At 46.4% G+C, this 25545-nt stretch overlaps 2 protein-coding genes across 2 annotated transcripts in view; both read left to right on the top strand.

The window, feature by feature from the left end:
- The window catches only part of LOC125939877 (uncharacterized), a 225827-nt gene extending 208537 nt beyond the window's left edge, over nucleotides 1-17290 (top strand). Inside the window, exons 3-8 of the mRNA XM_049655383.1 lie at nucleotides 6598-6858; nucleotides 8829-9232; nucleotides 11319-11447; nucleotides 14607-14826; nucleotides 16179-16358; nucleotides 17285-17290. Of these exons, the coding sequence (XP_049511340.1) occupies nucleotides 6607-6858; nucleotides 8829-9232; nucleotides 11319-11447; nucleotides 14607-14826; nucleotides 16179-16358; nucleotides 17285-17290 (1191 nt within the window). The 5' untranslated portion in view covers nucleotides 6598-6606. The remainder of the gene's footprint in view (nucleotides 1-6597; nucleotides 6859-8828; nucleotides 9233-11318; nucleotides 11448-14606; nucleotides 14827-16178; nucleotides 16359-17284) is intronic.
- A 993-nt stretch (nucleotides 17291-18283) lies between these two features.
- Nucleotides 18284-23802, top strand: LOC125939878 (uncharacterized). Its single transcript, XM_049655384.1, has 3 exons — nucleotides 18284-18469; nucleotides 20357-20594; nucleotides 23462-23802. Exons 1-3 carry the CDS (start codon nucleotides 18284-18286, stop codon nucleotides 23752-23754), a joined length of 717 nt encoding a protein of 238 aa, XP_049511341.1. The 3' UTR covers nucleotides 23755-23802.
- Nucleotides 23803-25545: the final 1743 nt, after the last annotated feature.

The following is a 25545-nucleotide window of genomic DNA, read 5'->3' on the forward strand; positions in this document are numbered from 1 at the left end:
TGCGGGGAAGCATCCCTCGGTCGCTACCCCTGTCGACATCTTATTACCCAACTCTAATGTCCTTAGTAGGTCGATGATCCATCCATATTTAAATAAAGCTTTATCATCATCATACTCTTTCTCAGCATTTCCCGAACCAAAAGAGTAAAGCATTTATTGTAGTCCCTACACCATGGACTTCGAGAGAGAGAGAGAGAGAAAGAAACGTTTATTGTTGAAACAGTGTCCCGAACGAGGCCCGGTATCACCCTGAGGTGGAAAGGGTCCTTAGTCCAGGAACCCTCTGGCTTCGACTGCCCTCTTGGCCCTGGCGACGAGTTGCCGTTGGTCTTCCAGGTCCCCAAGGGCGAGCTTGGCCTCCCACGTTTCGAATAGGTGGTCTTCGTTTGCTTGTGGTGCTCGGTTAGCGTCCATTTCCGGCTGCATTTCGCTGTCTTCCAGTGGACATCGAAACGAGAAACCTTATCGATGTCCACGGAAACGAGGAAGTTTATCGAGTAGAGCTGAACGCTTGATCGTGCCCCTTGTTTAAATCAATCCAGCGCCGCCGAGAATTTGAAGAAATGCTGTGCCAGTTCGAACGTAACCAGGAAAACTAAAATAAAGTGTACGTGACATCGGGAAGGATTTCAGCTGTTAAGGGTTACCACAAGTCGAACGGAGCATCGCAGTCCACAAATTTCTATAGAGAAATGAATAAGACTGCATGAAATAGGACTTGTTGCCTTCATTATAGGATGGACGAGCAAAAATGAGGGTCGTGACTACAACAGCTTTCCCGACAACTCTTCAATCTACTGTTCCCAATCCGTATAGCATGTGCGATGTTCCACTGTCTGGAATCCTCTGCCCGAAATGTCAGGTAAAGGCCTTTCTTGTGTTATAGACTGTGATCGAAGGAGTATTTGTTGTTAGGCTAGTTGGTGAAACATAACTATTAGATGAGGGGCACAAATTAGCATACATACAAAGGACTGGCACTCGTGCAATTTATACTTAATCTGCGCATGTCTGTTAGTTTGCGTCTCTTTGCCAACGACCGGGTTCTAACATTGCGAATTGTTATGGATCCGGATGTAGTGACACGACTACACAGGTTAAGGGTAGACCAGAGTGCGTCACCAGACACAATACTTGGCCTGGCCTTTATTAATAGTTTCTTGATACACGGTGGCGTCAGCATTCAGCTGCCGTTTACAATGCAGACTTTGAAAGATTTCACATGATAATAAATTATTGGGTTAAAGACTTTGTATGTATGGCATGATTTGGCAAGAACTTTATTTTGGTCCAGAGAAACTTGGGCCCGAGGGCAAAAGCCACCAGGCTAAGTCGGTGGCTCCGTCCACGTAGGCACCGGTAGGCCAAAGGCTTTCCCGATGTCGTGAGCTCTCCGGACGGCCAGGAGTTGATCTTAGAGGACTTCGCTGGATATGCGCCGACTCCAGTCCTCCTGATTGTTGAGATCCGAAGCCCTTTGGTTGGGACACAGCCAGAACATATGATCAAATAGACAGGGAGTGTATGCGCAACTTTTGCATTCCGCGGGAAATCCTGGTCAGTTTTGTCAAGCACAAAAGGTGTGGGATAAGATTTGGTTTGAATCATTTTTAATGTGTCTGCCTGAGCTCGGTTGAGCTTCCAATGGGGAGAGGGGGGGGGAGGAAATAACCTTTTGCCGTCCCTGTAGTGTGAGGTTATCTCGTGAAAAGTACTAAGTGGGTCGTTGTAGGAGCTGCAGTCATCCTGGAGCAGTTCCTGATCTCATGCGTGGCATGTGAGATCTCGCACCGCAGAGTGAGCTTTCTCGTTAGGATTGCAGCCATTGGGGCTGACCGAGTGGCCTGATGAGCCGGAAACCAGGTTAGGTGCGAGATATCCAGTTGCTCGTAATTATGAGTATTAAGACTGTGTAGAAGTAACTTGTGTGCTTCTATTGAGACGAAGGCGTCTGAGTAGTTCCTAACAGCTGTGCGGGAATTGGAGAAAATCGTGGAGATTCTCCTCATTGCAATTGCCAGTGCTATGCTTCTTCTTTGCTGGTATGAATCGAGCTCGTTCTTAGTGACACCGCGCTTATTAATTTGCCCTTCTCATCGACCACGGCAATAGCGTAACGGTTGCCCGATCCATAACTAATTGCATCGACAAAAAGAGCTGAGCTTTGTTGTTGGTTCAGTTTACCCAGAACGCATTTGGCCCTGGCGTCCCTTCTGCCCTTCTTGTGGACAGGATGAATATTTCTAGGTATGGGGTCCACAAGTAATTGTGTCTCCACCTCATTGGGCAGTTTGAACTTAGCGACGTCTCCTCCTCGAGGAAGTGTTCCGACTTCATCTAGAATTTTACGCCCTGACTTAGTGTTGGAGAGTCTTGCAATTTGTGACATCGAATGGGACTCAATTGAGCTCATATATTGTGTTATGAAGTCCTAACTTGTTGAGGAGTTCGGTACTCGTTCCATGCGGGAGTCCCAGAGACCTTTTGAGTCCGGAGCATATAAGTGTGTCTACCTTAGCCTTCTCTCCTTTCCCCTAATTCAGGTATGATGCAATGTACGTGACATGACTGAGGAAGAAGGCCTGATATGCTCTGATGCGATTGTCCTTCTTGAGACGTGCATTTCAATTTGGGACCCTGCCCAGAAGCCTTAAAGTATTATAGGCCTGCTCTATGAGACGGTTTAGGGCCGTAGCATTACAGCTCCTTGTGTCAATGAGAACACCCAGAATTTCAATTGTGTCTACTCTGGGTATGACCCGTCCTGTGTTTGGCGAGGACGAGTTGTGTCCGATTGACCATGTCTTTGTGGTTGAAGAGGCTCACACACTGTCCAGGAATTTCTTATTGAGTGCAACCGAATGCCTTGTTAAATTTGCAACTCTTTTTCAATATTTGTGTACTTTTCAATTAAGCATAATTGATTCTAAGTGCTAGTTACTTCACTTATTTTAACAACTAATTTCACCTTTCAACAGTGTTTGCACTATAATAGTCCTGAAAACGTATGTTTAATTATTACTTGGAATAATACACCCATTTCTTGGCCGATCCCCTATAGTGGGTATGAACCTCATGTTCGCTGGAGAACACACAACAATACTCCTGTCTCGCATAGTCGGCCGTTGATGTGGAGTGGCTTTGTTCGAATGGGTGCAACTCATGTTGAGTCTAAAGGAGAAGGTAAAAATGCTAGCAAGAAAATATTACAAGATGGGCACGATCCTGCCATCCTTTCTCGCTTGTCTTATTTTTATCTCTTTACATTCAATCTGAGTTGGGCAAAAAACAAGACATCAGGACGTACCTACTTGCCAAATCTGCCACCATTAAGACATCATTGTTTTTCATCTTGTACTAAACATTGGGGCGGGGGGGGGGGGTTCATAATGAATGCTGGTTGCAAAATTTTCAAAAACTTCTAGTTACTGCTAAATGCAGCAGAGGCGGCGTGGCGGCACCACTAATTCAAGTCGAAGAAGAAGAAGTGGGCAGCTTCCGGCTGTCTGTCGTGCTCGCTCACTGCTCCTGGCAGTTGCCTCCGTCTTAAGCTCAGTGTCCAGACATCCTCTTAAAGCGCTGCTTTTCTGTAAAGATAGCATCGTCTCGTCAAGGGTGGTGACACAACCGCGAGGTCAACATGGCAGATTCAAGCCAGATGTCACAGGTGATAAGTGTTTCTGTGTTCACGTTGAGGTTTACTTACAGACTCAGTTGTAACCGATGAGTGAAAGCCAGAGGCAACCATGACGTAAGTTCAATGGCATGACGTCATAGGTGAGGACAGTGTAGCAGCCAATGTCGCATAAGACAGAGGGCGTGGGCGAGTAACGTTGAATCGCGGCGGGTGTTCTATTACGCTCGCTATGAGGGGATAGTAATTCCATGATAACAATGTGGCCCGATGACACTGATGCAAGGCTAAAGCCGTAAGAAGAAAGCAGAGGACAAATGCGGTGCCTACGAAATATAGGAAGTTATTCAGCGCTATGAAACATTTAATAGCGCTTAAAAATCATCGTTAAGTGTGACCTGGAAACATTTGTGGATCTTATGCTCTAAATTTAAAATTACTTATATACAGAAAATGCTGTTAAATGAATATAATCGCGATGTCAGGGACATCAATGAATCGGCCTACTCACAGTTCAGAAGAAAATAATTGGCCCTGATTTTCCCAGCTATGTAGCGTCCTTTTTTTGTTTGGTTGTTCGTTTGCCAAACAATTAATGCAGTAACTGTTTCAAAGAGCGAGTTACCACTCTAAGTAATTGATCTCTTTTTTTTGTAGAATGGGCGACGAAATCTCTTCAGGAAAGATAGCATACTGCACGCGTGAGCTGGTACGCAATATTTGAGAGCGCGAAAGAACGCACTGGCACTTGTGTCGCACCTTTCTTTGTTCAACACAACTGTCATCACTGTTCTTGATACCAGTGTGTCTTTTCTTGCTCGGAAATATGTACAGTTCGGCCCATTGTTAGAGGGCAAGTCGTGAACGTAGAGCGACTGCGAATTTCTGCCTCTGGCGAGCTTACAATTGCACAGCATTCCAGCAGATGATTCGTGGTGGGAGTGTAGACACTTTTGACTTGTGCAGTAACTTGGCATATCTTCAGCTGGCAGTTGCAGCTAAAGCGGCACTAAATCGAGAGCTGCACTTTAGGGAGTTTTCTTTAACCGCAGAACGCACTGCAGCGAAGCATAGCAGCGAGGCTGACTTCCCGAACAATATATCTAACCAGGTTACAATTACTGGCTGAAGCACGTCTTTGCGACATGCTCTAGAGTATGAACTGCTTCGTGAACAAATGCCCCGAGACGCCATCTATGCGTATATCATACTAGATGCAGCACCCGAGGGGGAGTCATTTCCATCCGGATGTTGCAGAGCGCTCTATCTCCCCCGTTCCGTAGTGAAGGTATCGACTTTGGCAGTGTTGGTGCTATGAGGTAGCATAGGAGGGTTTATTGGCTAGTTGCCTGCGATAAAGTTCACGTACCACGTGACACCTGCGGTTAAAAGGATGTTCCATATCCGCCGCCATTGACGTGAGGGGCGCTGCTTAGTACTCGTGCTCAAACGCTTATATTTACTCATACACAAATACCCAAGCTAGTGGAGAGGAGGATGGCCAGTGCGGTAGATGAATTGTGAAAGCGCTGTTTTTATGCCAAATCCGGCAATTAGCCCTCCGTGATAGGCAAGAATGGTTCGAGTCCAGCCCATGCAGGTGGGCGTCACGCCCAAACGGGCAAAGCCGGAGCCATTTTTCCTTATCACGGAGGGCTAATGGCCAATTCGAAAAACCAAATGTAGGCTCCAATCCACGCTCTGAAGGTGGTGGGCCAGCGAAGCTGCGGTATCACCTGATCCGATAGACCAATGGGCCGTAGCCTTGAACATGGGTCCTGCAGAGCCTGAGCATGAGGCCGTTATGAATATTGACGTTGCTGTTCCTTACGTCGCTCATCTTTTTTCGCGTGGCTCTTCAGGTGTCCTAACAGTGCGTTGCTTGGTTTGGGCAGGAACCACTGCGTCCTGCCTAGCCTGAGCACAACGCCGTTGTGCATGTTGACGTTACTGCTCATGTCACCGGTCATCGTGTTCACGCTGCTCTTCGGGAGTCCCATCTATGCGTGGCTTTTCAATAGCGCTATCACAAGACAAATTAATTCAATTGCTAGGCGGGTTCTTCTCTTACACATGAAAGCGTAGTGACGTCACTCCTTGCTTTCGTATGCTACAGTTGCCACTTTCCGGCAACTGTAGTTTTTCTGTCGACGGAGACGAAGAATTCCCGGGATTCTAGTCATATACAGCTTCGCTGTAAGACAGATGGGAATGGATTTACGTTATACCGGCCCAGCTCTCATTTGCGGCAAGCTGCCATTTCGTACACTTGTGTTTGCATTTTCACTTTACAGGTAAGCTGTCGTTTGAAGTTCCGCAACGGTTTTTATTTGGAAATAAAGGCCGGTGTGCTATGGCGTAGTCGATATCAAACGTAAATGCAGCGGAACGTGCTTCGGAGCGCCGAGTTTATTTCTGAAAGCGATGCATCATTATAAAATAAAGATTACGTTGCGTTAATCTCTCTCGAATTGACGACATCGTACGTGCGCGGCTTTTTTAAACTAGGAATAGGTGGTTTTTGTTTCACATGGGGCGTCACACCGGCTCCACGTTGGATGATAGCTAGGAGTTTGTGCGGTAGACGCGGTGAAAGCTTGCGTTGTGGTGTTGCAGTGCATCGTGAATGCTGTCGCTCGGAACGAGCGCAGTTGCTGGTGCGTTCGAGCTAGTCCGCGAGCTTTAGGAAACGAGCCCATACTAATACAGAAGGGTTTCGGAACTCGCTTATACAGATGCGCTCTCTTTGATGTATGAGTTGCCAGATTGGCTGGGAAGAATTTTATTTCTGCCATTTCTATTATGAATAAAATGAATTTCCCATATCCTTCATCGGGCTTCATTGTCGGTTTTCTTTGTATGGTTGTGAGTAACGAAAAATTGAGCTTACACAACATCCCCTTATGTATCTAGCCGTTGGCATGTGGGAATCCAAACCGAACTCCATTCTGGTGCTCACGCAGCTATCCGAGATGTCGATGTCGACAGTTACGCCAAGCCCTAGCGACCGCATGGCGCAACGGGAGCACAAGCGGATGATCGTGAGGGCTGGCATAGCCGTTATCATCCTGCTGCTCATCATAGACGCCATACTGCTGTACATGTGGCTGACGGCCGAACCGAAGGTCATCTACAAGAAAGTCACCAAGGATGACTTCAACAGGCGCCTGTACCAACCTTCGGACCTTGACCCGAGGGACACTGACGGCACCCTGCTGCTCCTGGTAAGCGTGCCGGACACACAACCATTGCGGCTGTTGTCCTTGACTTCGACTGACCTTCTACCCTTGCTGCATGGGTCAAAGAAATTATCCCACGTCTGTACAAACGCTCAGAGAACAACACTCCTCAGACAGCGAATAACATGTTGCTTTCGCATTCCTTCGATCGCGAGTTTGCTGCTTCCCAATCTCCTAATTTTCAAATGCAAGGGGGCGGTAACGTGATCAAGCACATGCTAGGGGTGAGCAGGTGAGCGTGCGTTTCCTCCTCTAGCCTGGCCGCGGCTGCGCTTGGCTGTTCACTTGGATGAGCGCATACGCGGTACATGCGCCTTATCTTGGAGGTAATCTGCGGCGGGTGCAAAAGCCAAGGGCGAGTAGATATAGCTGTTGGCTTCATTATCGCTGTCTTCCCGTGCACCCAGTGTGGCAGGTCACGTAACCTTAAGTGTCCGAGACGCGGTGAAGCGAAATGCAGCACGAAGGATTCACTCCCCCCATGTCGGCGTTCTTGATCATGCCAGCGTTGGGGACAGCAGCATGGGGTCATCAAGTGATATCTGTTCATGTTTGTCTGTGCGCGCGTGAAACTGCGCTTCTTAATTTAAATAATAATCGAATGTTTACACAACTTAGACGGCCGATAAAGCTATGAACCCTGTTTCGTATACTTCTCCAATGACGTTCTATCGCTATCGTTGCTTCCCTTCCGGGCTAGACAGCGACTTCTATATGTAAGCACGTTCGAAGGTCACCCGCAAGGTCAGATAAAGAACGGCTATGCAGCAAGTACATAGAAACCGCACAGTGAGCAAAAAAACCAATAGCTTTAAATGTTTCCTTCACGAAGAGGGGAGCGCTCTTTGTCGTCATTCCCCGTCACCAGCACGCCGATGGTTCCTGGCCACCCCTATTCGACCAACTCTTAATACATATGGGCTCGGGCTCTGCCCCTTGTTGCATTGCTTGTAATCTAGCAGTGCGACCCTTACCCTAAGGGGGGACTGATATCCGATATCAATGTTTGGGAATACTGTGTCACGGGCCACGCCGGACATTTATGAGGCAATGTTATAGCTATCTATGACAACTTGTGTGGTGCCTATGAGCAGAACCCAGGCTCTACTGCCAGCATTTGAGATTATTTTCGCGGAGTGCGGCCCAGATTGATCGCGCAACCACGCCCCTATGTTCGGGAAAATCAATCACCTACGGAAATACAAATATTCGCTTTTAAGTGACATTGAGTTCCACAAGTTCGCGGGTTAGATTCCACATTCCACGTAAAGGAAAACAAATTTCTTCAATTATGTGAGCCCACACACACAATAGCAGTTAGTGCTGCCACGTCTGTACAGCCGATATTAATGAGACACATTAGTGTACATAAGATATTGATGCTAGGCACTGTTGGGATCAATCGTGTGTTTTATCCGTACGTCTGCACGAATAGTGTTGTTTAATTGTGAGCGACAAAGCAGCGCCACGAACGTCCCTTCATTCTGCGTAAGGAAACAGTAAATCACGAGAAAAAATAAATTGTCATGATAAGTTATTTCACAGGCATCTCTAAAGTCAACAGACATGATAATAGCACAGCGCATGATATTCAACAGCTTCTTTGATGTTTTTAAAGTTCCCTTCTATCAGTGCCATTCATTCTTTGGCTGCTTGGCATGTGCCGCCGAGTGTGTGCCAATGTGTGTTATTAGTCACTATTTAGTCATTATTATCATTCATCATTAGCCAATCTTCTAAAAGGGCTATGTGAAACTATATGTATACACGTCGTACTTCTCTGTGCGCTGCCTATAGCTAGACATCATGGCGGCGGTGGCAGCACCGATGCCATTTACGCGCCTCGAGCGCCCTTACAACTACTACAAAAGAAAAAAAAAACATGTGGGTCTGTGGTCAGTTACCCAACTGTCTCTTAACAGTAGACTTCATTGTACGAGTGGTGCTAAACGCAGGAAGAACTGTCGTTCCCTGGCATGGACACCGCCTCCGACCGCCGCCAGAGGCAGGGCATGTGCAACTCCTCGGGCTGCCTGTGGCTCCAGCAGTACCTCAGAGGACGCAACAGTGGCTCGGGCCACATCCATAGCCAGAGCCAGAGGGGCGGCCGACCGGGTCCCTGTGATGACTTCCACGAGCACGTGTGCGGCTCGAGAGGTCACTCCCTTTACAGGGATGGCATGGCGCGTCTCATGGTCGCCGTCGCAGGAAAGGTCACGGAAAGGCTGCACGTAATCCCCGGAAGCGGAAGTGGACGAGCGGAAGCCGCCGGCACTGGGGACCCAGATGAGGATCATGCGGTAGTTCTGCAGCAGTGCCTGGAAGGTGGAGCCGTGATCACCAAGGAAAGCATTATGCCGTGCGTATTTCGTATAACTACTACTACTACTGCCACTACTACTACTACTACTAACTACTACTACTACTACTACTACTACTACTACTACTACTACTACTACTACTACTACTGCTGCTGCTGCTACTACGACTACAAATGAATAATAATATTGTTTATATCGTTTTATTATAAACAAATCGTTCGGGGGGGGACGGCCCCAGTTGTCGGACTGTGGCCCCGATGTGTAATGAGTAAGGGTGTAAGCGCACCAGCTCACCCTGACGTCATAGATTTCAACAGCGCCTGTTAGCACCCAGTTAATTTTTAGCGCTAAAGACCTACGGTACTTTGTTCTCATGGAGCCAAATACTGAATATGGCAAGTGTCACGATGCTTTGCTGTGCCAACGAGAAAAAAAAAGATACTCTGAAATCAGTGAGATCACAATAACGTATCGGCGTTGGGGATAGGGCGTTAAATTAAAAAAAATGTGGTTGATCCCTCTTATATAGGAATCGGTATAGAACACGAAAGTGAAACGTGTCTTCACAGAAGTAGTGTAATGTTTATTGCACATTGATATATAATGTATATTGGTGTTTTGTGGCTAAAGCGCACTTAGGCGTTGATGCACCCACGCTGACGCCTGGTGGCACGTCTCCTCCATCACGACTACCAACGTCGATGACCATGAGCAACCGTCGTGCATATGGAAGCTGCACTACGCTGCACACGCTAGCACAACGCGAAAGACGAAGCACGTAACTGACACACTAATACAACGCGCAAGACAAAGCACGTAACTGAATCGTCACCGAGTCAAATCAGCGCGTACAGCGCGTCGTAATTGCAGCCTCCGCGATCAACTTCAGAAACATTTTCAGAGCTAATTGCGGAGGCCACGCTCCGCTGTGCTGAGTACGGTGAACGCCACCTAGGTGGCGTTGGTAGTGCTTCTTGATGCCAGCGTCCCTTCGAATGCTGGCATCGAGGCGTCGTAGTGCTGAGACCACCGAAGCGTTCACTGTCGGTGCGCGTTAGTGTCATAATGCAGTACTTCTCTTTTCTGCTCGTAGGCGGCGGCACCGCCCGAGCAAGAGCGCGGGTACACGGAGGAGTGTTAGATATATAAGGCGCGTCTGTGTAGCTCTCTGCAAATGCGTTTGTGGCGCAATGGGTTAAACGCTCGGCGATCTATCGTCGCGGACCGAGAGGTCGTGGGTTCGATTTCCAAATTTTGCATGTTTGTGGAACTTTTTCTTCTGGTTTCTTTCTTTGTATTATGTTCGTGTACATTGTAAGCTGACGTATTTCCGTGACGGAAATACGTCAGTGAAGTCTTGGTGGACCCCGGCATAAAACACTTTCGTGTTAAAAAAATGAAACATTGATTTTCTGTCCTAATGATTGACATATTATCGTACATTTAACCACTGCAGTGTTTTGAAAGAATACTTTATCAGTCTAGATTGATATATTTTTTGCTCTAGTTTCCCTTAATATGATTCCTACCCATCGGTATAGAGCAGTGGAACGAGCTGCCAGAAACCGTAGTTCATGAGCGTGATCCAGAAAAATTGAGGCAGGTACTGACAACCCATTACCAAAAATAAGTACTTTACGCACACCTCTTCCAGCCTTACATTCGCCATGCCTTCAACGACCATACCATTTGCGCCCTTACACGTTTCTGAATTGTTTCCTTTTCTTGTCTTGATTTTATAACTACTGCGACTAGTAATGTGCATGCTTCCCCCTTATGAAGTACCCCGCAAGGGCCAATAAATGATGATGGATATTGTCTGGGTGACAATATTTTCTTTAGGCATCATTCACATCGTGTTGTATAGGATCAACAATGATTTATTCGTGAAGTTTACTGAAACATTCTGGTGGAGAGAAACATGCTCCATACCACATTTTATTATTTGGAAGAACATGTTCATGAGGGAAGGATTCAACGACCGAAACAATGTGCGTATGTATGAATGAATGAATGAATGAATGAATGAATGAATGAATGAATGAATGAATGAATGAATGAATGAATGAAATAACCATAAATTAAAGATGACTGAACGAAAGACAACAAATGCCCCATTCGCAGCGCATGCGGGGAAATAAGGGGCGAAGACTGTCCATCGTCATTCCCAGAAGCACCTTTTCGGATCTCCGAGCGCTTCTTCCGAGCCAACCGCAGCGCCACCATCGACGACTACGCTGCTTTCGTACAAAGGTGACCGCATTCTGAAAATTTCCGTTTCACTGTCCTTGGGGCTACTGCTCGTAAATGCGAAAGATTCCGAGCTCGTTGCACACTGTCTACGGGTACAAGGCGCAGTAATGGTCCTCTGACGAGTAGATCGAAAGGAAGTCCTTGAACCTATGTCTGACAGGGAATGGGTGGGTGAGCGAGTGAACATTAAAGCGAAGTTTTCACGAGCTCTTCCTTCCTCTCTCCCGCCACTGCTGCTGCTGCAGCTGCTGTCTTGCTGAATAGACACATGTCGGACAGCAATCCCTTCTTTATTACCCTTACATGTGGGCTGGCTGCTGGCCTTGCTCTTGCGGAAGTAGGCAGTAATACAACAAATGGTATCTAAATATCCCGGGTGAAACAACTCCACGTCAACAAGAGCGGAATTGCTTGTGTAAAACAAACTTATCTATGTCTTTTCTCTCGGGGATTGGCGCATGGTCAATGTCTCGCCCAGAAAAGCGCAGTTTTTTTTTTTTTTTTACTATTGCACAATCTCCGGGACGATTGGCCCACTGTAGTCGGCGCGCCCACCTTGGAGACATTGTCACAGCAAGTCACAGCAAAGTAAGCCGACCCCGGAGACAGTATATTGCACGCACACGGGGGTCACGTGGTGGGGATCCCTGCGTGCTGCCATCTTCATTGGCAGGCGAATAATTGCTATGGTTCGAGACGCTGCACAGAATATAATCAGTTGAGTGCTATTTATTTAAGCGCTCCACGAAAGCTTCGCTTCTCAGATTCCAACGTGTGGGTTTGATCTGCGTAATTCGTTTCATAGTGATGAAAGCACACGAGAAAAAATGTGTTCAAAATGCACTTGAATTTTTTTCCCTTTCACTGGTTGGGATCGGTAACGAAATTCAAAATAAAGAACGCGGAAATGCAGGTAGCGTAGTTGGCGCATTCAAGATTAGGAAGGTAGCTTTCCATGACAGAATGTAAATGGCGCAATAGGAAAATAACCTTCAGAATGCAGGATGTAGAGTAAGCACGTACACAAATGGGCACCATGCGTACTTAAAGTGCACGCATAAATATAGCCTATATGAAATGTATATTTTAACGGAGGAAAGAAGAAAGTAGTAATAGCTTAATTATTATAAATTCGCTGCCTGATTACCATCAGTGCGGATGCACTGATTGTAAAGCATCAACAATGATTTATTCGTGAAGTTTACTGAAACATTCTGGTGGAGAGGAGCATGCCCTATACCAGATTTCTTAATTTGGAAGAACACGTTCATGAGGGAATGATTAAACGACCAAACAACGCGCGTTTGAATGAATGAATGAAATATGACCACAAGAGTGGTCATATTCTCCAATGAAAAAACATTCACTCCAAGTGCACCTGTTTCATTAAGGAGCACTAAAACTCTCGAAGATGGAGTCTAAGCAGAGCGAGCAGTTATTCCCACAAAAGGCAGTGTGTAAAAAGCGTGTAATCGTGTGCGAGAGGCACGTTTAACTAAGACTGCTGTATACCCTTAGAGAGTAGAAACCGCAGACGCCGATCAAGCGGAAGCGCCAATGCACAAGCGCAAAAGGGTGAGATCGGCAGAGATAAATGCAACTGAATTCCTGCTTTGGTCAACAGGCTAACGGGATACCAGCACTCACCAGGGTGCGCTACGGCAGCTTGAATGTGCGACTTAAGTATGCTGAGGCCGTCGGGTAGAGAGGCCAGCAAAATGGCACCACATATGAACGATAAAAGGCGCGTACATGTATCAAAATTTCTTTTAGCGCTTTGCGTCTAGCCAAGGTACATCTATGGCCATGTGAGTCGCAAGGAGAGCGTGCGCTCCTATTTACATTCATACACGCTGGCAGCCAGTCACGTCACGAGCTGAAAACACGTGTATCAAGATGAGTGGCGAACTCGCTGACGCGAAATTGCAGCATGTGCTACTGAAAACTGTTCCTGCCACTCGCAAGGCTATGTGTTATGGCGCTGCTGTAGGTACGATGTTTCCGCATTGGTTGCTTGAAGTGACGCCGAGCCTACTCGTGTCTATGCGGCAAAAACTAATGAAAGAGCCCACGTAAATGCACTCTTTAGTGCCCGAGATAAAGGGACGCTGAACTGCCCGCTGTAGTGACGTAGTTTTGGCGTTGCGCTGCCAAACCCGAGGGCGCGGAATGAAATCCTGGCTGCGGTGGTCCCATCTCGACAGGGACGAAGTGCGAAAATTTTTGTGTGCACATTGAGTGCAAAATAAAGGATCACAGGTAGTCCAAATTCATCTGCATTCCCTTACGCCGTGCCTCATAATGATATATCGCGGTATTGGCACGTAAACTCGATAATTTTTTTAAAGTTAGACTGGAATACATCGATTTTGGGCCATTGCAAACCAAAAACGACGGTGCCCACCGGTCGATACGTTGCTAGCGCGAAGAGACTGCAAAAGAGGGAAACTATGCAAAAGCAGACTCAGTGATACTTCTAGAACGGGTCATCGAAAATGCGCGCGGCTTCATCAAAAATGCACTGATGTACAGAACGTTGACAGCTAAAACGGCAAGAGAATCAGGGGCCGAATGCAGAAATCTTTTAAATCGTGAGCGATACTTGCAATTGGCCGGGCGTGTTCGCTAATAATTTTGCTATTCATCATGGTAATGAGATCGGTAATCAGGATTAACCAGAAACCATTCTTACGAAGAATCCTAGCGAAAGCGTTCTTTGTGGCCCGGAGCCCAGAATAGTTGAGGTGACACACGTATTCAAGGAGAGGAATGATGCTTGGCCGGTCTTCAAACTAATGAAAATATTAGGACAACGTCTCGACAAACGATGTCTTCGACATAGATGAAAGACAGGTCTTGGCAACCAGGAGGCCTTAATCAGCGCTCTCGCTGCTTAGATATTTTGCTGTTATACGTCAGACAACTAGATGACGACAGTTGTTCGCAAGTTCTTCCACGAGGACGAACACTGTGGAAATAGGTTTACAGTTTGTTACCACAAAGGTGCGCAATGGGACAGCGACTGCAGAAAAAAACACACAGCATCCCCCGTAGTAAAGCGGTATGAATCACGAGCAACTCTGACACAACCCTTTTAAGAAACTTAAACAGGCCTATATTGAACTGACAGCAGCAATCTCTGTTTTCTGCTCTCTGCAGCCTTGCGCCGGACCTGCAGAGTGATAAGCGCCTGAACTTTAGCGAGCTCGGCATGGTCAGGACATTCCCCAGGCGGTGGATCTCCACAGCGTGCCACTGGGTCGAGCTCTCTGCGCGTTGTCATCTGGAGAGGAGTCTGCGATTCAGGGGATCCGGGAGCCTCACCCTTTACCAGCAGCTGTGGAAGCTGCTCTACTTCGCACCTTTCTTGGGTGACCACGTGAGTGTTCACTCGGCGTGGTGGCTGAGTTGCTATGCGGGGGGGGCTCTGCTGCTTAACACGAGGTCGCAAGTGCAATGCCCGCCGCGATGGCCGCGTTTCGTTGGGGCCAAATTAGAAAAAACGGTCATGTACTTAGTTCACAGTGGTGGTGGTTCGGGCGAGTCAGTATTGCAAGGCGTGTGCTATTTCATAACGTTTGGTACCTTAAAACCCCCGAATTAATCAACTAATCAGCCGATAATTCAATCAATCAACCAATAAATGTTGGCAACACGTTGAGAACGCGTTGACAATCCGGCTAGTTGTCACCATGTTGATGTCTGGTTCCACGGTTGCTGATCGCAGTTATGGTCGTCAGGTTAAACTCCAATGTTGGCGTGGGGGCGTCGTAGGTTCACTATGAACTTGATGGGCTAGTCTGACACATCGTGGGCGCCACTTACCCGCGCGATGCACTACGTCAACTGCGTATTGGTTTCATGACACGTGACTGGGGCTAGCAGTCCACATAGATGACAGAGTGCTCTGACGTAGCATGCACAAATCGTGGTTCAATGAAATCAAGGTTAGCAAAATGGCTCCACTTACTGTTCCCAGCAGAGTAGTTACTCCACCAAGACGTGTATTCAACCGCAAAAAGTCATTATGGGCATGGACATTGACGCATGCAAATGCTGGCATAACTATATATGCTGAGCGGATAAGTGAAATGTTAAGTGAGGGCCTATAGCCTCGTTTGTATAACATATTTCTGGCGCTTACAAAGAAAAAGGAACAGTTTAGAAAAATGAAGGACAGTTGTGCACGAACGACGCCGGTCACCAACTATCAAAGTGAGATCATTGTTCTTAGGTTAATCGACACTGTTTTGACATACGTTTCGACTTCTGACGCGTTCGGATGATTAGCAAACAATTAAGTCCGTCCGGAATTCATCTGCTTCTTTCTTACTTGCACTGTCCTCGGTAGTTTTGTTTATTCTCTTATCATAGATGTAGCCGAATGTGGCAGTGAATATAAAAAAAGGCGTGTTTTGAGGGGAGCTGATTGTTTCCTAACCAATCAAACAAGTCTAGAGTCGAATCATCACGTCAAATACACTGCAGAATATCTCAAGCATATTGAACTGGCCTTTGCTAGTTGCGTATGAGTGCCCTTTCTGTCCTGCTGTCTTCTCGTCTTCGCAAGTGTTCCCTTATCTTTCCCTAAGCGCTAATAATGTCTCAAATGCCTCAATTAAGAATAGACCAGCTTTCTGCCGTAATTAAGTCCCGTTTATCGTCAGCCTATGAAGTTGCTTGAAGTTAAACAGCCGGTCATTCTCTTTAAATGTTATATTGGTAACGTAGGCTCGTCCACTGGTAAAGGCAGCGCACCAGGAGCCCCCCGTGCCTCAGCTACAAGCTTGTGTGCGCGTTATTGACGACGTGTTTCGGGAAAAGACCACGGATGCTGGCAAGGCGACCCTGTCGGAGGCTGTGGATGGCTTACATGACACCGTCGCGCATTTCGTCTGGGAGGCCCGCCAGGCAAGTGTGCGCGAAAGGGATGCCGTGACTAATGATTATCACTATCATGTCGGTGGATTTTTGGGCTCAAACACAGAACGAAAACCCACGCGTTGTGAGTTCATGTGTTTCTGTATATACTCTATTTGTGCGCGAAAACCCACCGATAACCAACCCACAAAAAACCCCACATTAATCAACTTGGCCGAACCAGTAGACGAAACCTTAGCCGAATTGAGGGCCGCTCGCAAGAAACCGGCTGATCTCAAAGGCCCCCAACTCGCATCCTTACAACCAGACTCTGGTTATGTATCCTTTTCTTCAAGTTTCTAACTTTAAGGCAATCAATCAGTGAAACGATGAAGGCATCCAGTGGCTTTATTTCAAACAAGTTTGTTGGGAGATATCCAGGCGAAGAGCAGCCCGATTGAAAGTGCCAGGGGGCCTTTACATACAGCGGCACTAAAATAAATTGACTTTTACTTCATTCTTCACACGTATAGTGACATAAAATTTCTACGTCAAAAGTATAAAACAAACCACCAGAGAATAAGCTCAAGTATCCTACTCTATACAAATAAACAGTATCGTAAATAAAGTAATATAAGGAGACATGCACTTTACCTAATTGTGTGACCTTTCATCATAATCTCAAGCGCAACCTATCAAATAAACATTCCAGAACAAGGAAAACAATATCTTGCACTATATAACAGTATAAAAGCGCGAATAAAAGAATGAAAAGCTTAGTACTTAGGTCGTAAATGTATTGATGCATTTCCCTTCGAAGCGAATAATTAATGGCGATCTTATCGTGATTGCACTTTAGTAAAACCAATTTTCTTGTCTTGAAGTAACTTGGTAAACTAGTGTGTTTGGTAGTATGAGCACCGATTTCACTGCGATGAGCAGAGCACGCGTGTTGAAAGGCATCCTGTACCGCCTAGCAATAAGCAATGGGCTAGCCTCAACCATTGCTTCGGCGACTCTTCGCGCTTTCGTTAACTCTATACTCCATGGCCTCAGACATTAGACGGCCTTGCGTCCCGACTGATTTCAGAGGCCATGCTCTTCTCACGCCTCCTTTATCACGTTTCCGTGAACGGTCATTGGAGGTGCACAGCGTTGACAGATCTGGCGCTAGCGCTTTAAGCCTCCAGCACATTGTCATCTGCTTTCTTTTTTTTTTGTTCTTGTTAATTCCCAGTCTCATTGAAGGGAAACTAAAGATAAATATACAGTTAACGTTGACTGCTAAATTACGCTTCTTGAATGCCAAAATGGTCAGTCTCAGGTGCACGTATAGGCTATGTAAGACAGGACAAGAGGCAAAAACAAAAATTAAAGCTCTGCTGTCGACGTCACGCGAAAGCTTTTTCGCACCTAGTTTCTCTGGACCTAAATAAAGTTCTTGCCATGCCATGCCATGCAGTAACCCATACATATTAGATACACCAGCTAGCTACCGGTGACGTCATGAAATTGGACAGCTTCAAGTGGAAGCATTTTCCTGATATGTTTTAGGGGCAGCGTATTTTAGACATGGTCATAGCCTTTCGCGGCTAACTTGCACCTCCCCCCCCCCCCCCCCCCATGGTTATGAAAGGGGTCGCACACATTGCTTTTAGTAGGCTGTAGTCACTAAATGCTCATGCACATTGTAAAATGGTTCATTTAGACCTAATGCCCAGCGGAAAGCTTACTTGCTACATAATAACGCCTTCAGGTTAGAATCCGCGCATTACGAACAAACGTTGCTTAAAAATGAATTGAGTATTACGTATCATATTGCTCCCAGCTCTGTGGGTTACGCTCTGCCACAGAAATTTACCGAGATAAAACGTTCTGAAATGTCGGAAAGTCCAGCGTTATATATATATATATATATATATATATATATATATATATATATATATATATATAGTGCTTGTGTACTGGTACAGGTGATGCGTGCTCTGGTACCGGAGTGGATGGCCCAAGCCGCTGACAACAGTACCGCTGGCGGCAGTGATGACGTCAAGGAAAGGCGCGTCTCTCGGGAACTAGCGGCTCAGCAGCTGGTCGCAATTGATGCCCTGGTGGACGACGGTTCTGATAAAACGCGGCCGGACGTCAGCATCTTCTCCTGGCAGGCAAGTGTACATGGCCACTGGCGGATCCATGCCATTTTATACGGTGCTAATCTCTGACCCTCAAGACTATGTTGTACATTCTTCAGTGTAATATCCATTTTTATTGCGAGTGACCGCCCATGGTTTTGTAGCCAACTGCTAGATAGCTGGACAGTTTCACTTAGCTCATAACCATCGCTAATTCATTTAACAATCTGGTGTTGTGGAAGAGCCGGTGATGAAATCCACTTTTATACTGCGTTGTTTGCATTTCAGTGCCATCCTTCAGCAGTGGTGTCTTCTAATTTAACCGAATACCTATACCTGCTTATGATCAAGCCTATCTTCTTCCGATCCATGCTGAAATAAATCCACATCCGCCCAGTTTTGGTCGCGATCCGTTGAGCTAGTTTTATGACTAAAGCTCGTTGCTTCTATGGATATCTGGAGTCTATTGGTTCTGGTAAGGCAGGAGACAGCTTCAAACTGAGTTTTAGTCGTCCTTTTTTCACCTGCGCCGCGTGCTGAATCTTGGTCCTTACTACAGTTAATTTATTTGGTTACTCTCAGCGCCAGAGTGTCGTTACTGAAGGATCGGATTTTCGGGCTCTTAATAACATATCTTGATAACGTTTGGTGAGCAACCATCACCACGAGTAGTTAGTTATTTCTGTTTCTTTTGAACAGTTATCTCAGTACATTCATAAAGCAGGAACCAGGGGGCTTAATAAGGCTAATAATATTCTCCATGCCATGAGTTTGCGATTACCAATCTGATGAAACAAAGAAGAATGAATGTTGTTCGAAGCTGAAAGGAAAAAAGTACCAGAAAATCAAATATCCCCCGGGCTGGATGAAGCACTGTATATCGGCGGCCGACACCGACACCAGTTTCTGATTTGCCGGGAAGGATGTTAGTATGTCGGTCTATATACTGACGACCCTAGAACGTACATGGTGAAGTATTGCAGCCTCCTGGGCGCACGTTTACATTCGAGCGCAGCTTCCACCTCACACACTGAATAGCTGCAGCTAAGCTGAGTGCTCTTTCGCTTCACTCTCTCCACTTAGTCATCACTCACCCCTCACCCGACTTCCTACAAAAGCTTCGGGCGCTTTCGCCTTCAGGTGTGAAAGCAAACTAAGCATCTGGGGCCAGATTCACAAACCTTCTTTTTTTTTCATAAGTTCGCTTTGCCATTGGCTCACCGCCTTCGCTAATGATATGTTTGGCATCCGGATTGGCTAAAGTTATTTCTTACGAAAACTTCTAGCGTAAGAGGTTTTTGTGAATTTAGACACTTTGTAGCAAGATTCACGCAACGGCGCGAACAGCTGACTCAGTCTCCCGGTGAGTGTCGCGTGATTTCGCTGCGGCAAATCACACCAGGAGCAGCAGCTAGCCTACGGCATCCTTGTGCTCAGCCTGATTCGGTGGTATCGGGCCACGTGACACTCGCCCGCAGAGCGAATCAGCCAATCATTCTCCCCCGAGCCGGGGGAGCTTGGGTAGCTGGCACCATGAAGCGCCACGAACTCAAAGGAGTCAGACACGAAAAGAAGTCGGAAGAATTTCAACTCGGTGCACAAGCGTTCTACACTCTAAAGTAATGAGATATTTAATTAGCCATATAGACAAATCAATTATTATTTCCTATTGGGGTTGTGTTTACAAATTCTGCCATCTCTTATAAGCGACCGCAGGAGTGTTTGGCTCGTTTGGCATACGCACTGGAACTACGTGTTGCGAACGCATGCACACCGGTCAGTGCAGAAATATTTTTTTGCAATATTTCTTTTGCGTTTTCTGAATAGGAAACCTGTTCGTTTGTTTAATCACCTGCAGCATGGTTTCGGCCTTTAGCCGATAACCTGCAACAACCACTCCTAACACTCGCGCTCCCTTAGGTGCGATTCTTGGAAGACCGCAAGACCCTGGTCCTACCGCTAGGCCTGCTGGGGCTCTTTCTGAACTCCATGTCAACCGTTGAACCCATCCTGGTCCCTGCTTTAGGTCGGCCCGTGCTGCGCGAGCTGATGCCAACGCGCCACGGTCCGTACTCCTGGCGACGCCGCAACGAGCAGCGACTCGAAGCGATTGTCGACTGCATCGCTGCGGGACTCGATGTCGCCGGTGCTGAACAGGGTGAGCCGTGCTTCGTTTGCAGTCGTTGCTATGCAGTGGGTTCGACTCCCACCAGCAGCAAGTGTCATTTTTTTCCGCTTTCCCATACCCCTTTCTTTCTGATTTAGGGTTATGAAGCTTTTTGCGAATTTAACCCTCATTCATGACTAATTGTAGGTTTCAGTTGAACAAAGAAACCCGGTGTCCTCCGTTTTTCTTCGTTTCATTGTGTTGCAGCTTCATATCATTGTTTCACTTCATCCCCAGCATCACAAAACACTAACACTATCATCATCCTTTTCCGTTTCCAGTGCAGTATGAAGGCCTCTCCCATCGATTTCTAATTACCGCCGTTTTGCGCCAGCTGACACCAGATTCCATCATTCCTAATGTTATCACACCACCTAGTTCTGAGCCAACTCTTTCACATATACGATAGCCATTACCTACTTTTGCCTATAATGCAAACTATGTCAGGAAAATTGACGGCAAAATTCTCGTATATATGAGAAGATATGTGTATATATTGTCACGTGGTAGTGACGCTGAAGTAAACAGTCGTAAAACTGTGTGTGGACGAAACTGATTCTTTATTGGGCGAACCTGTGCCCACAAAAGCAAGCTACACTCGAAGCACAACGAAAGCGGCGAACACAGTCGGCGATCGTCGAAATCTGATCAGCGGCGAAACGCGTCGGCTTTTATACCTGAGTCACCGAAGGTTCCAGATTAATCCCTGATGCCCGCGTGTCTTCCAGAAAGTTCTAGACAATTCGCGTCGCTCATACAATCAGATTACATGGGCGTCGGTGACCACAGACGACGGATAGAAGCATTGATAACGTCCGAGAAGCTTCCAATGCAGGCGCGTCCTGCGCCGAGCGATAACGTTTAACATTTGTCAGCCGGTGTTGAAAGCGGCCACCGGTGAAAGATAAACATGTGTACGTGTCAATATCCTCGTATGGTCTCCTGCACTATATGCTGCCCATTGATTTCACTCTTAAATCTTAAGTATAATGTATTGGAGCAGGGCAGGTCATGCAATGCGTATGGCAGGTAACCGGTGGACCGTTAGAGTTACAGATTGCGTGTCAAGGGAAGGCAAATGCAGTCGAGGACGGCAGAAAATATAGTGTGGTGATGAAATTAGGAAATTCGCAGGCGCAAGTTTGAATCAGCTAGCGCAAGACAGGGGTTGTTGGAGATCGATGAGAGAGACGTTCGAACTGGAGTGGACATAAAAATAGGCTGAGGATGATGATAATGTTACGATGTAAAATATTCGTTTCTTAAAGTAGTTTTAAAGTGGTTTAAGCACATGCCGCCAGCTTTCGTAAAAGTTAACGCGAATTTGATCTAGATTAGTGTGTCATCGCAAACGATGAAAAGCACCTGTGAAGCGAGTTTTCAATACGGCGGTGACATGAAAATCCGGGATACAGCGTTAACACGCCAGCCGATGACGCGCGGAGCTTCACCTCTGTGATTAAGTAAGGAAAGTGGTTGTTACGACACCCAACAAGAAGTGACATTTACTTTATTTGTGTACATAACACTTTACATGCCTTCAGCGTGTAACAGGCATACGTAAATAAGAGGGGAAGAGGGGCTTCACGTTCGTAACATAACCAGTCCATAAAGCTCAATTCACATGTCCGCCGCCATCACGGACGAATCAGTCACGTGATATATGACGTACATCGGATCAATTTGCTACTATCATTCACATGACAGCGGAGAAAAAAAATGAACGGCGCATGACCAACCTTGCTCGCACTCTACAATGCGTGGGCGGTGGCGCAAGGTTGTCGGAACGATGCGAGCGTACGCTACCTGCCATGGAACTAGGAGCGTAACATACGCATTTGTTACCGTGCATTTCAATTCAACAAGCACCTGTAACTAAATTCAATGCAGTTGTCGCCAGGCAACGGAATTTTGCCGTCAGTAGTCAGGTGATTCTAGCTGAAAATCACAACGGTGATTTGTCCTTCGGCGACATCGCGAAGCGCTTAACGGGGACCGAGAGAACACAGCAGGGATAGGGGGGCGGGGGGGGGGGGGGGGGCGTATATGACCATGTGATGCGCCATCGGCACGCTCAAATCGCAATTTACTCCGTTGTGTTTAATAGGAACTGATTTGAAGAGCTGTTACGTCTCCGAGCTATCTTCGAGTCTCAGGAGGACACGAGCCAGTGCTCGTCTCAATATTGCTACGCTCTTCGTCCGTGTTCGATCCAATACTGTTTAACCGTGATCAATCCGTACGGTCAGGTGCATTAGTACTCCTGATTTCCCATCGGCTTTTGATTGTGGTCGTTTGTTTAGGGCAATGTTATCCAGAACTGTAGTTAATTTATAGACATCGATGCATCATTTCGAGTTGATTTTGGGACATTGATATATTTGATTATCGTTGTGTTATGAAATATACACGTACTAATTCATCGCTCGGATTATGGTCCCTTCAATCATCAATCAATCGACCGACCGACCAGTGATGTTACTCTGGTCACTGCCGAATTGCACCATATTGTCGAATTCACCAGCTTATCAGCTCTCCTTGGACCACGGAGTTGCTACAGCTTGTATTATTCGCTCAAAACGCCAACAAGGCGGCATTCGGTAGTGTCCACAATAGCTCACTGGATCAAGTGATCAATGATCGATGATCAATCAATGGAATAACTAATCGATCATCCATTGAATAAATCTATTGATCAATCAATGAAATAAGGATCCACTCGATCAATCTTTGTTATTATGCACACAGCAATAGTGATGCGTTATACAATATGCGTTAGGCCTGGAAGTCTCGTACTACCATTTCTCTCGCTGGAGCAATGAATGACCTTCAATAAACATACGCTTTGGCGTATGCAGACGCTCGCGCACTGGCCATGGAGGTAACCCTGGAGTCCGGTGCACTGGAGCCACTGTTCGCACTGTACGACCGTCGCCTGCACGACGAGCACGGTCGTGGCGTCCGCTTGCACCCGGACTACAGCAACGCCGAGCTGTTCTTTGTGCTCTGGGCCCTCGGACACTGCGGTGAACGGGACGCGGCCATCTTGGTCAACGGGGCACTCCGAAACTTTGCTCCTTTCTCGAGGGCTTTTCAGTGCGCCGTTAACCAGGCCATGTGGACTGGTCACAGGTGTCCGTTTTGGCACTAGAATGTTTATTCATGCACTTACTTATTTATTCGTAATTCTAGTGGCTCAGACGGGCCGGATGGGACATTGTGAAAAGGGGGCGGGGGAGCGGGGCTGAGGCTTGTACTGACGTATGCGAATATGCGGCGATTAGAATAGCGTCAGTGTACAAGCTATAATAAACGATAATACATTGGAACGAAGGGGCTTCATTATACTTGGTTCTCCGAATTAAATATCAAATGTACAACATGTTTCGTAAGTTATCAAGACGGCACATAAAGATAAAACAATGTTTACTCGACGTCGGTACTTTTTATTGAAAACAGCCTTCTTAAAACTTACCTGCTGTATATAGCGCAAATCTGTTAGATCAGATGGATTGTTTGATGAGAGGGACATTACTTGCAGGACAAATAACAGTGTTATGTTTGTTAATTAACAAGTCTTCACTATATAATTTTTTCAAGCTATTCACTTTACCGCACCCGTCCCAGTTGTGGAATGAAAGTTGAGAAGTGTGAAATAATATTCATTTTAGCAAAAATTCTACACTCCGCATCAGTATCAAGACATACGTCCTCGAAATCTGTGGTGAAATGCACTGTTTCAATTAACATTTATCAACACTTCTTTCTTCACAGGGCTGCTTGACAAAATCTGGCTGAATGGAGTCATTGCTTTATTAAAATGCAAGGTAGCTTTTGCTTATCGATAAAAAATTAAGTAGACCCGCTTAGACGCTCCGGTAATCTATGACGTCAAAGCGAGCTGGTGCCGGAACTCTTTATGTCAACGTCGTCACCCATCTTTCGTTCTTATATTTTTTCTGACTTACAAAAGCACCCTCTCACGGTAGAAACGGTAGTTTTTATAATGCAGAATTCCAACTTATTACTATGCCTTAGCTTAATATTCTGCTTTCATCATCATCATCGGCCTATTTTTATGTCCACTGCAGGACGACGGCCTCACCCTGCGATCTCCAACTACTCCTGTCTTGCGCTTGCTGATTCCAACTTTCGCTTGCAAATTTCTTAACTTCATCACCCCACCTAGTTTTCTGCCATCCTCGACTGCGCTGCTTCCCTTCTCTTGGTATCCATTCTCTAACTCTAATGGTCCACCGGTTATCCATCCTGCGAATTACATGGCCTGCTCAGCTGCATTTTTTTTTGTCTCTTAATGTCAACTAGAATATCAGCTATCCCCGTTTGCTCTCTGATCCGCACTGCTCTCTTCCTGTCTCTTAACGTTAGGCCTAACATTTCTCGTTCCATCGCTTTTTGTGCGGTCCTTAACTTCTGATTTAGTGTTCGTTTAATATGAAAACAATACGCTGCCTTGTCACCTCTACAAGCTCAGCGTTTTTTTGCCGGGAGGAGAGGGACCGCGTAAGCGCGAACTCATGCACAGCCACAGAAAGTAAGATTAGTATCTGTAGGCAGGTGTGTCATAGTGTGACAAGTAATCTGTCGCACAGGACATGTGCCTAACCGAAGTCATTAGCCGTAGATATTCGACCAAGTTATACACACTATATGCTATAAATGTTCTTTCTACGCATTTTGTTCGACCATTCTAGCATGCTGCGGCTGTTTTTCACTGTCTCGTTTCGTAGCCGTCCCTTCTGTTTGTTTGTCCGTATAGCAATGAGGTTTTTCGCGGTTTCATCTGGTTGGCGTAGTTTTCGATCACATTACCGGAAGTTCTGTCAGCTTGTCACACAGGTAGAGTCGGGGCCAGACGGAGACGACGAATGGCTTGGGGTTTCTGCCATAGGAACGTGTGCGGTGCTTTTTCTATGTGATG

This window comes from Dermacentor silvarum, chromosome 9 (genome assembly GCF_013339745.2).
Source record: "Dermacentor silvarum isolate Dsil-2018 chromosome 9, BIME_Dsil_1.4, whole genome shotgun sequence".
NCBI classification, from domain to species: domain Eukaryota; kingdom Metazoa; phylum Arthropoda; class Arachnida; order Ixodida; family Ixodidae; genus Dermacentor; species Dermacentor silvarum.

Coding starts and splice junctions, on each gene's coding strand:
- LOC125939878 (XM_049655384.1), top strand. CDS start 18,284: ATGCGTGCTCTGGTACCGGAGTGGATGGCCCAAGCCGCTGACAACAGT. Junction 18,470..20,356: donor TCAGCATCTTCTCCTGGCAG/GCAAGTGTACAT, acceptor GCGCTCCCTTAG/GTGCGATTCTTGGAAGACCG. Junction 20,595..23,461: donor TGTCGCCGGTGCTGAACAGG/GTGAGCCGTGCT, acceptor TGGCGTATGCAG/ACGCTCGCGCACTGGCCATG.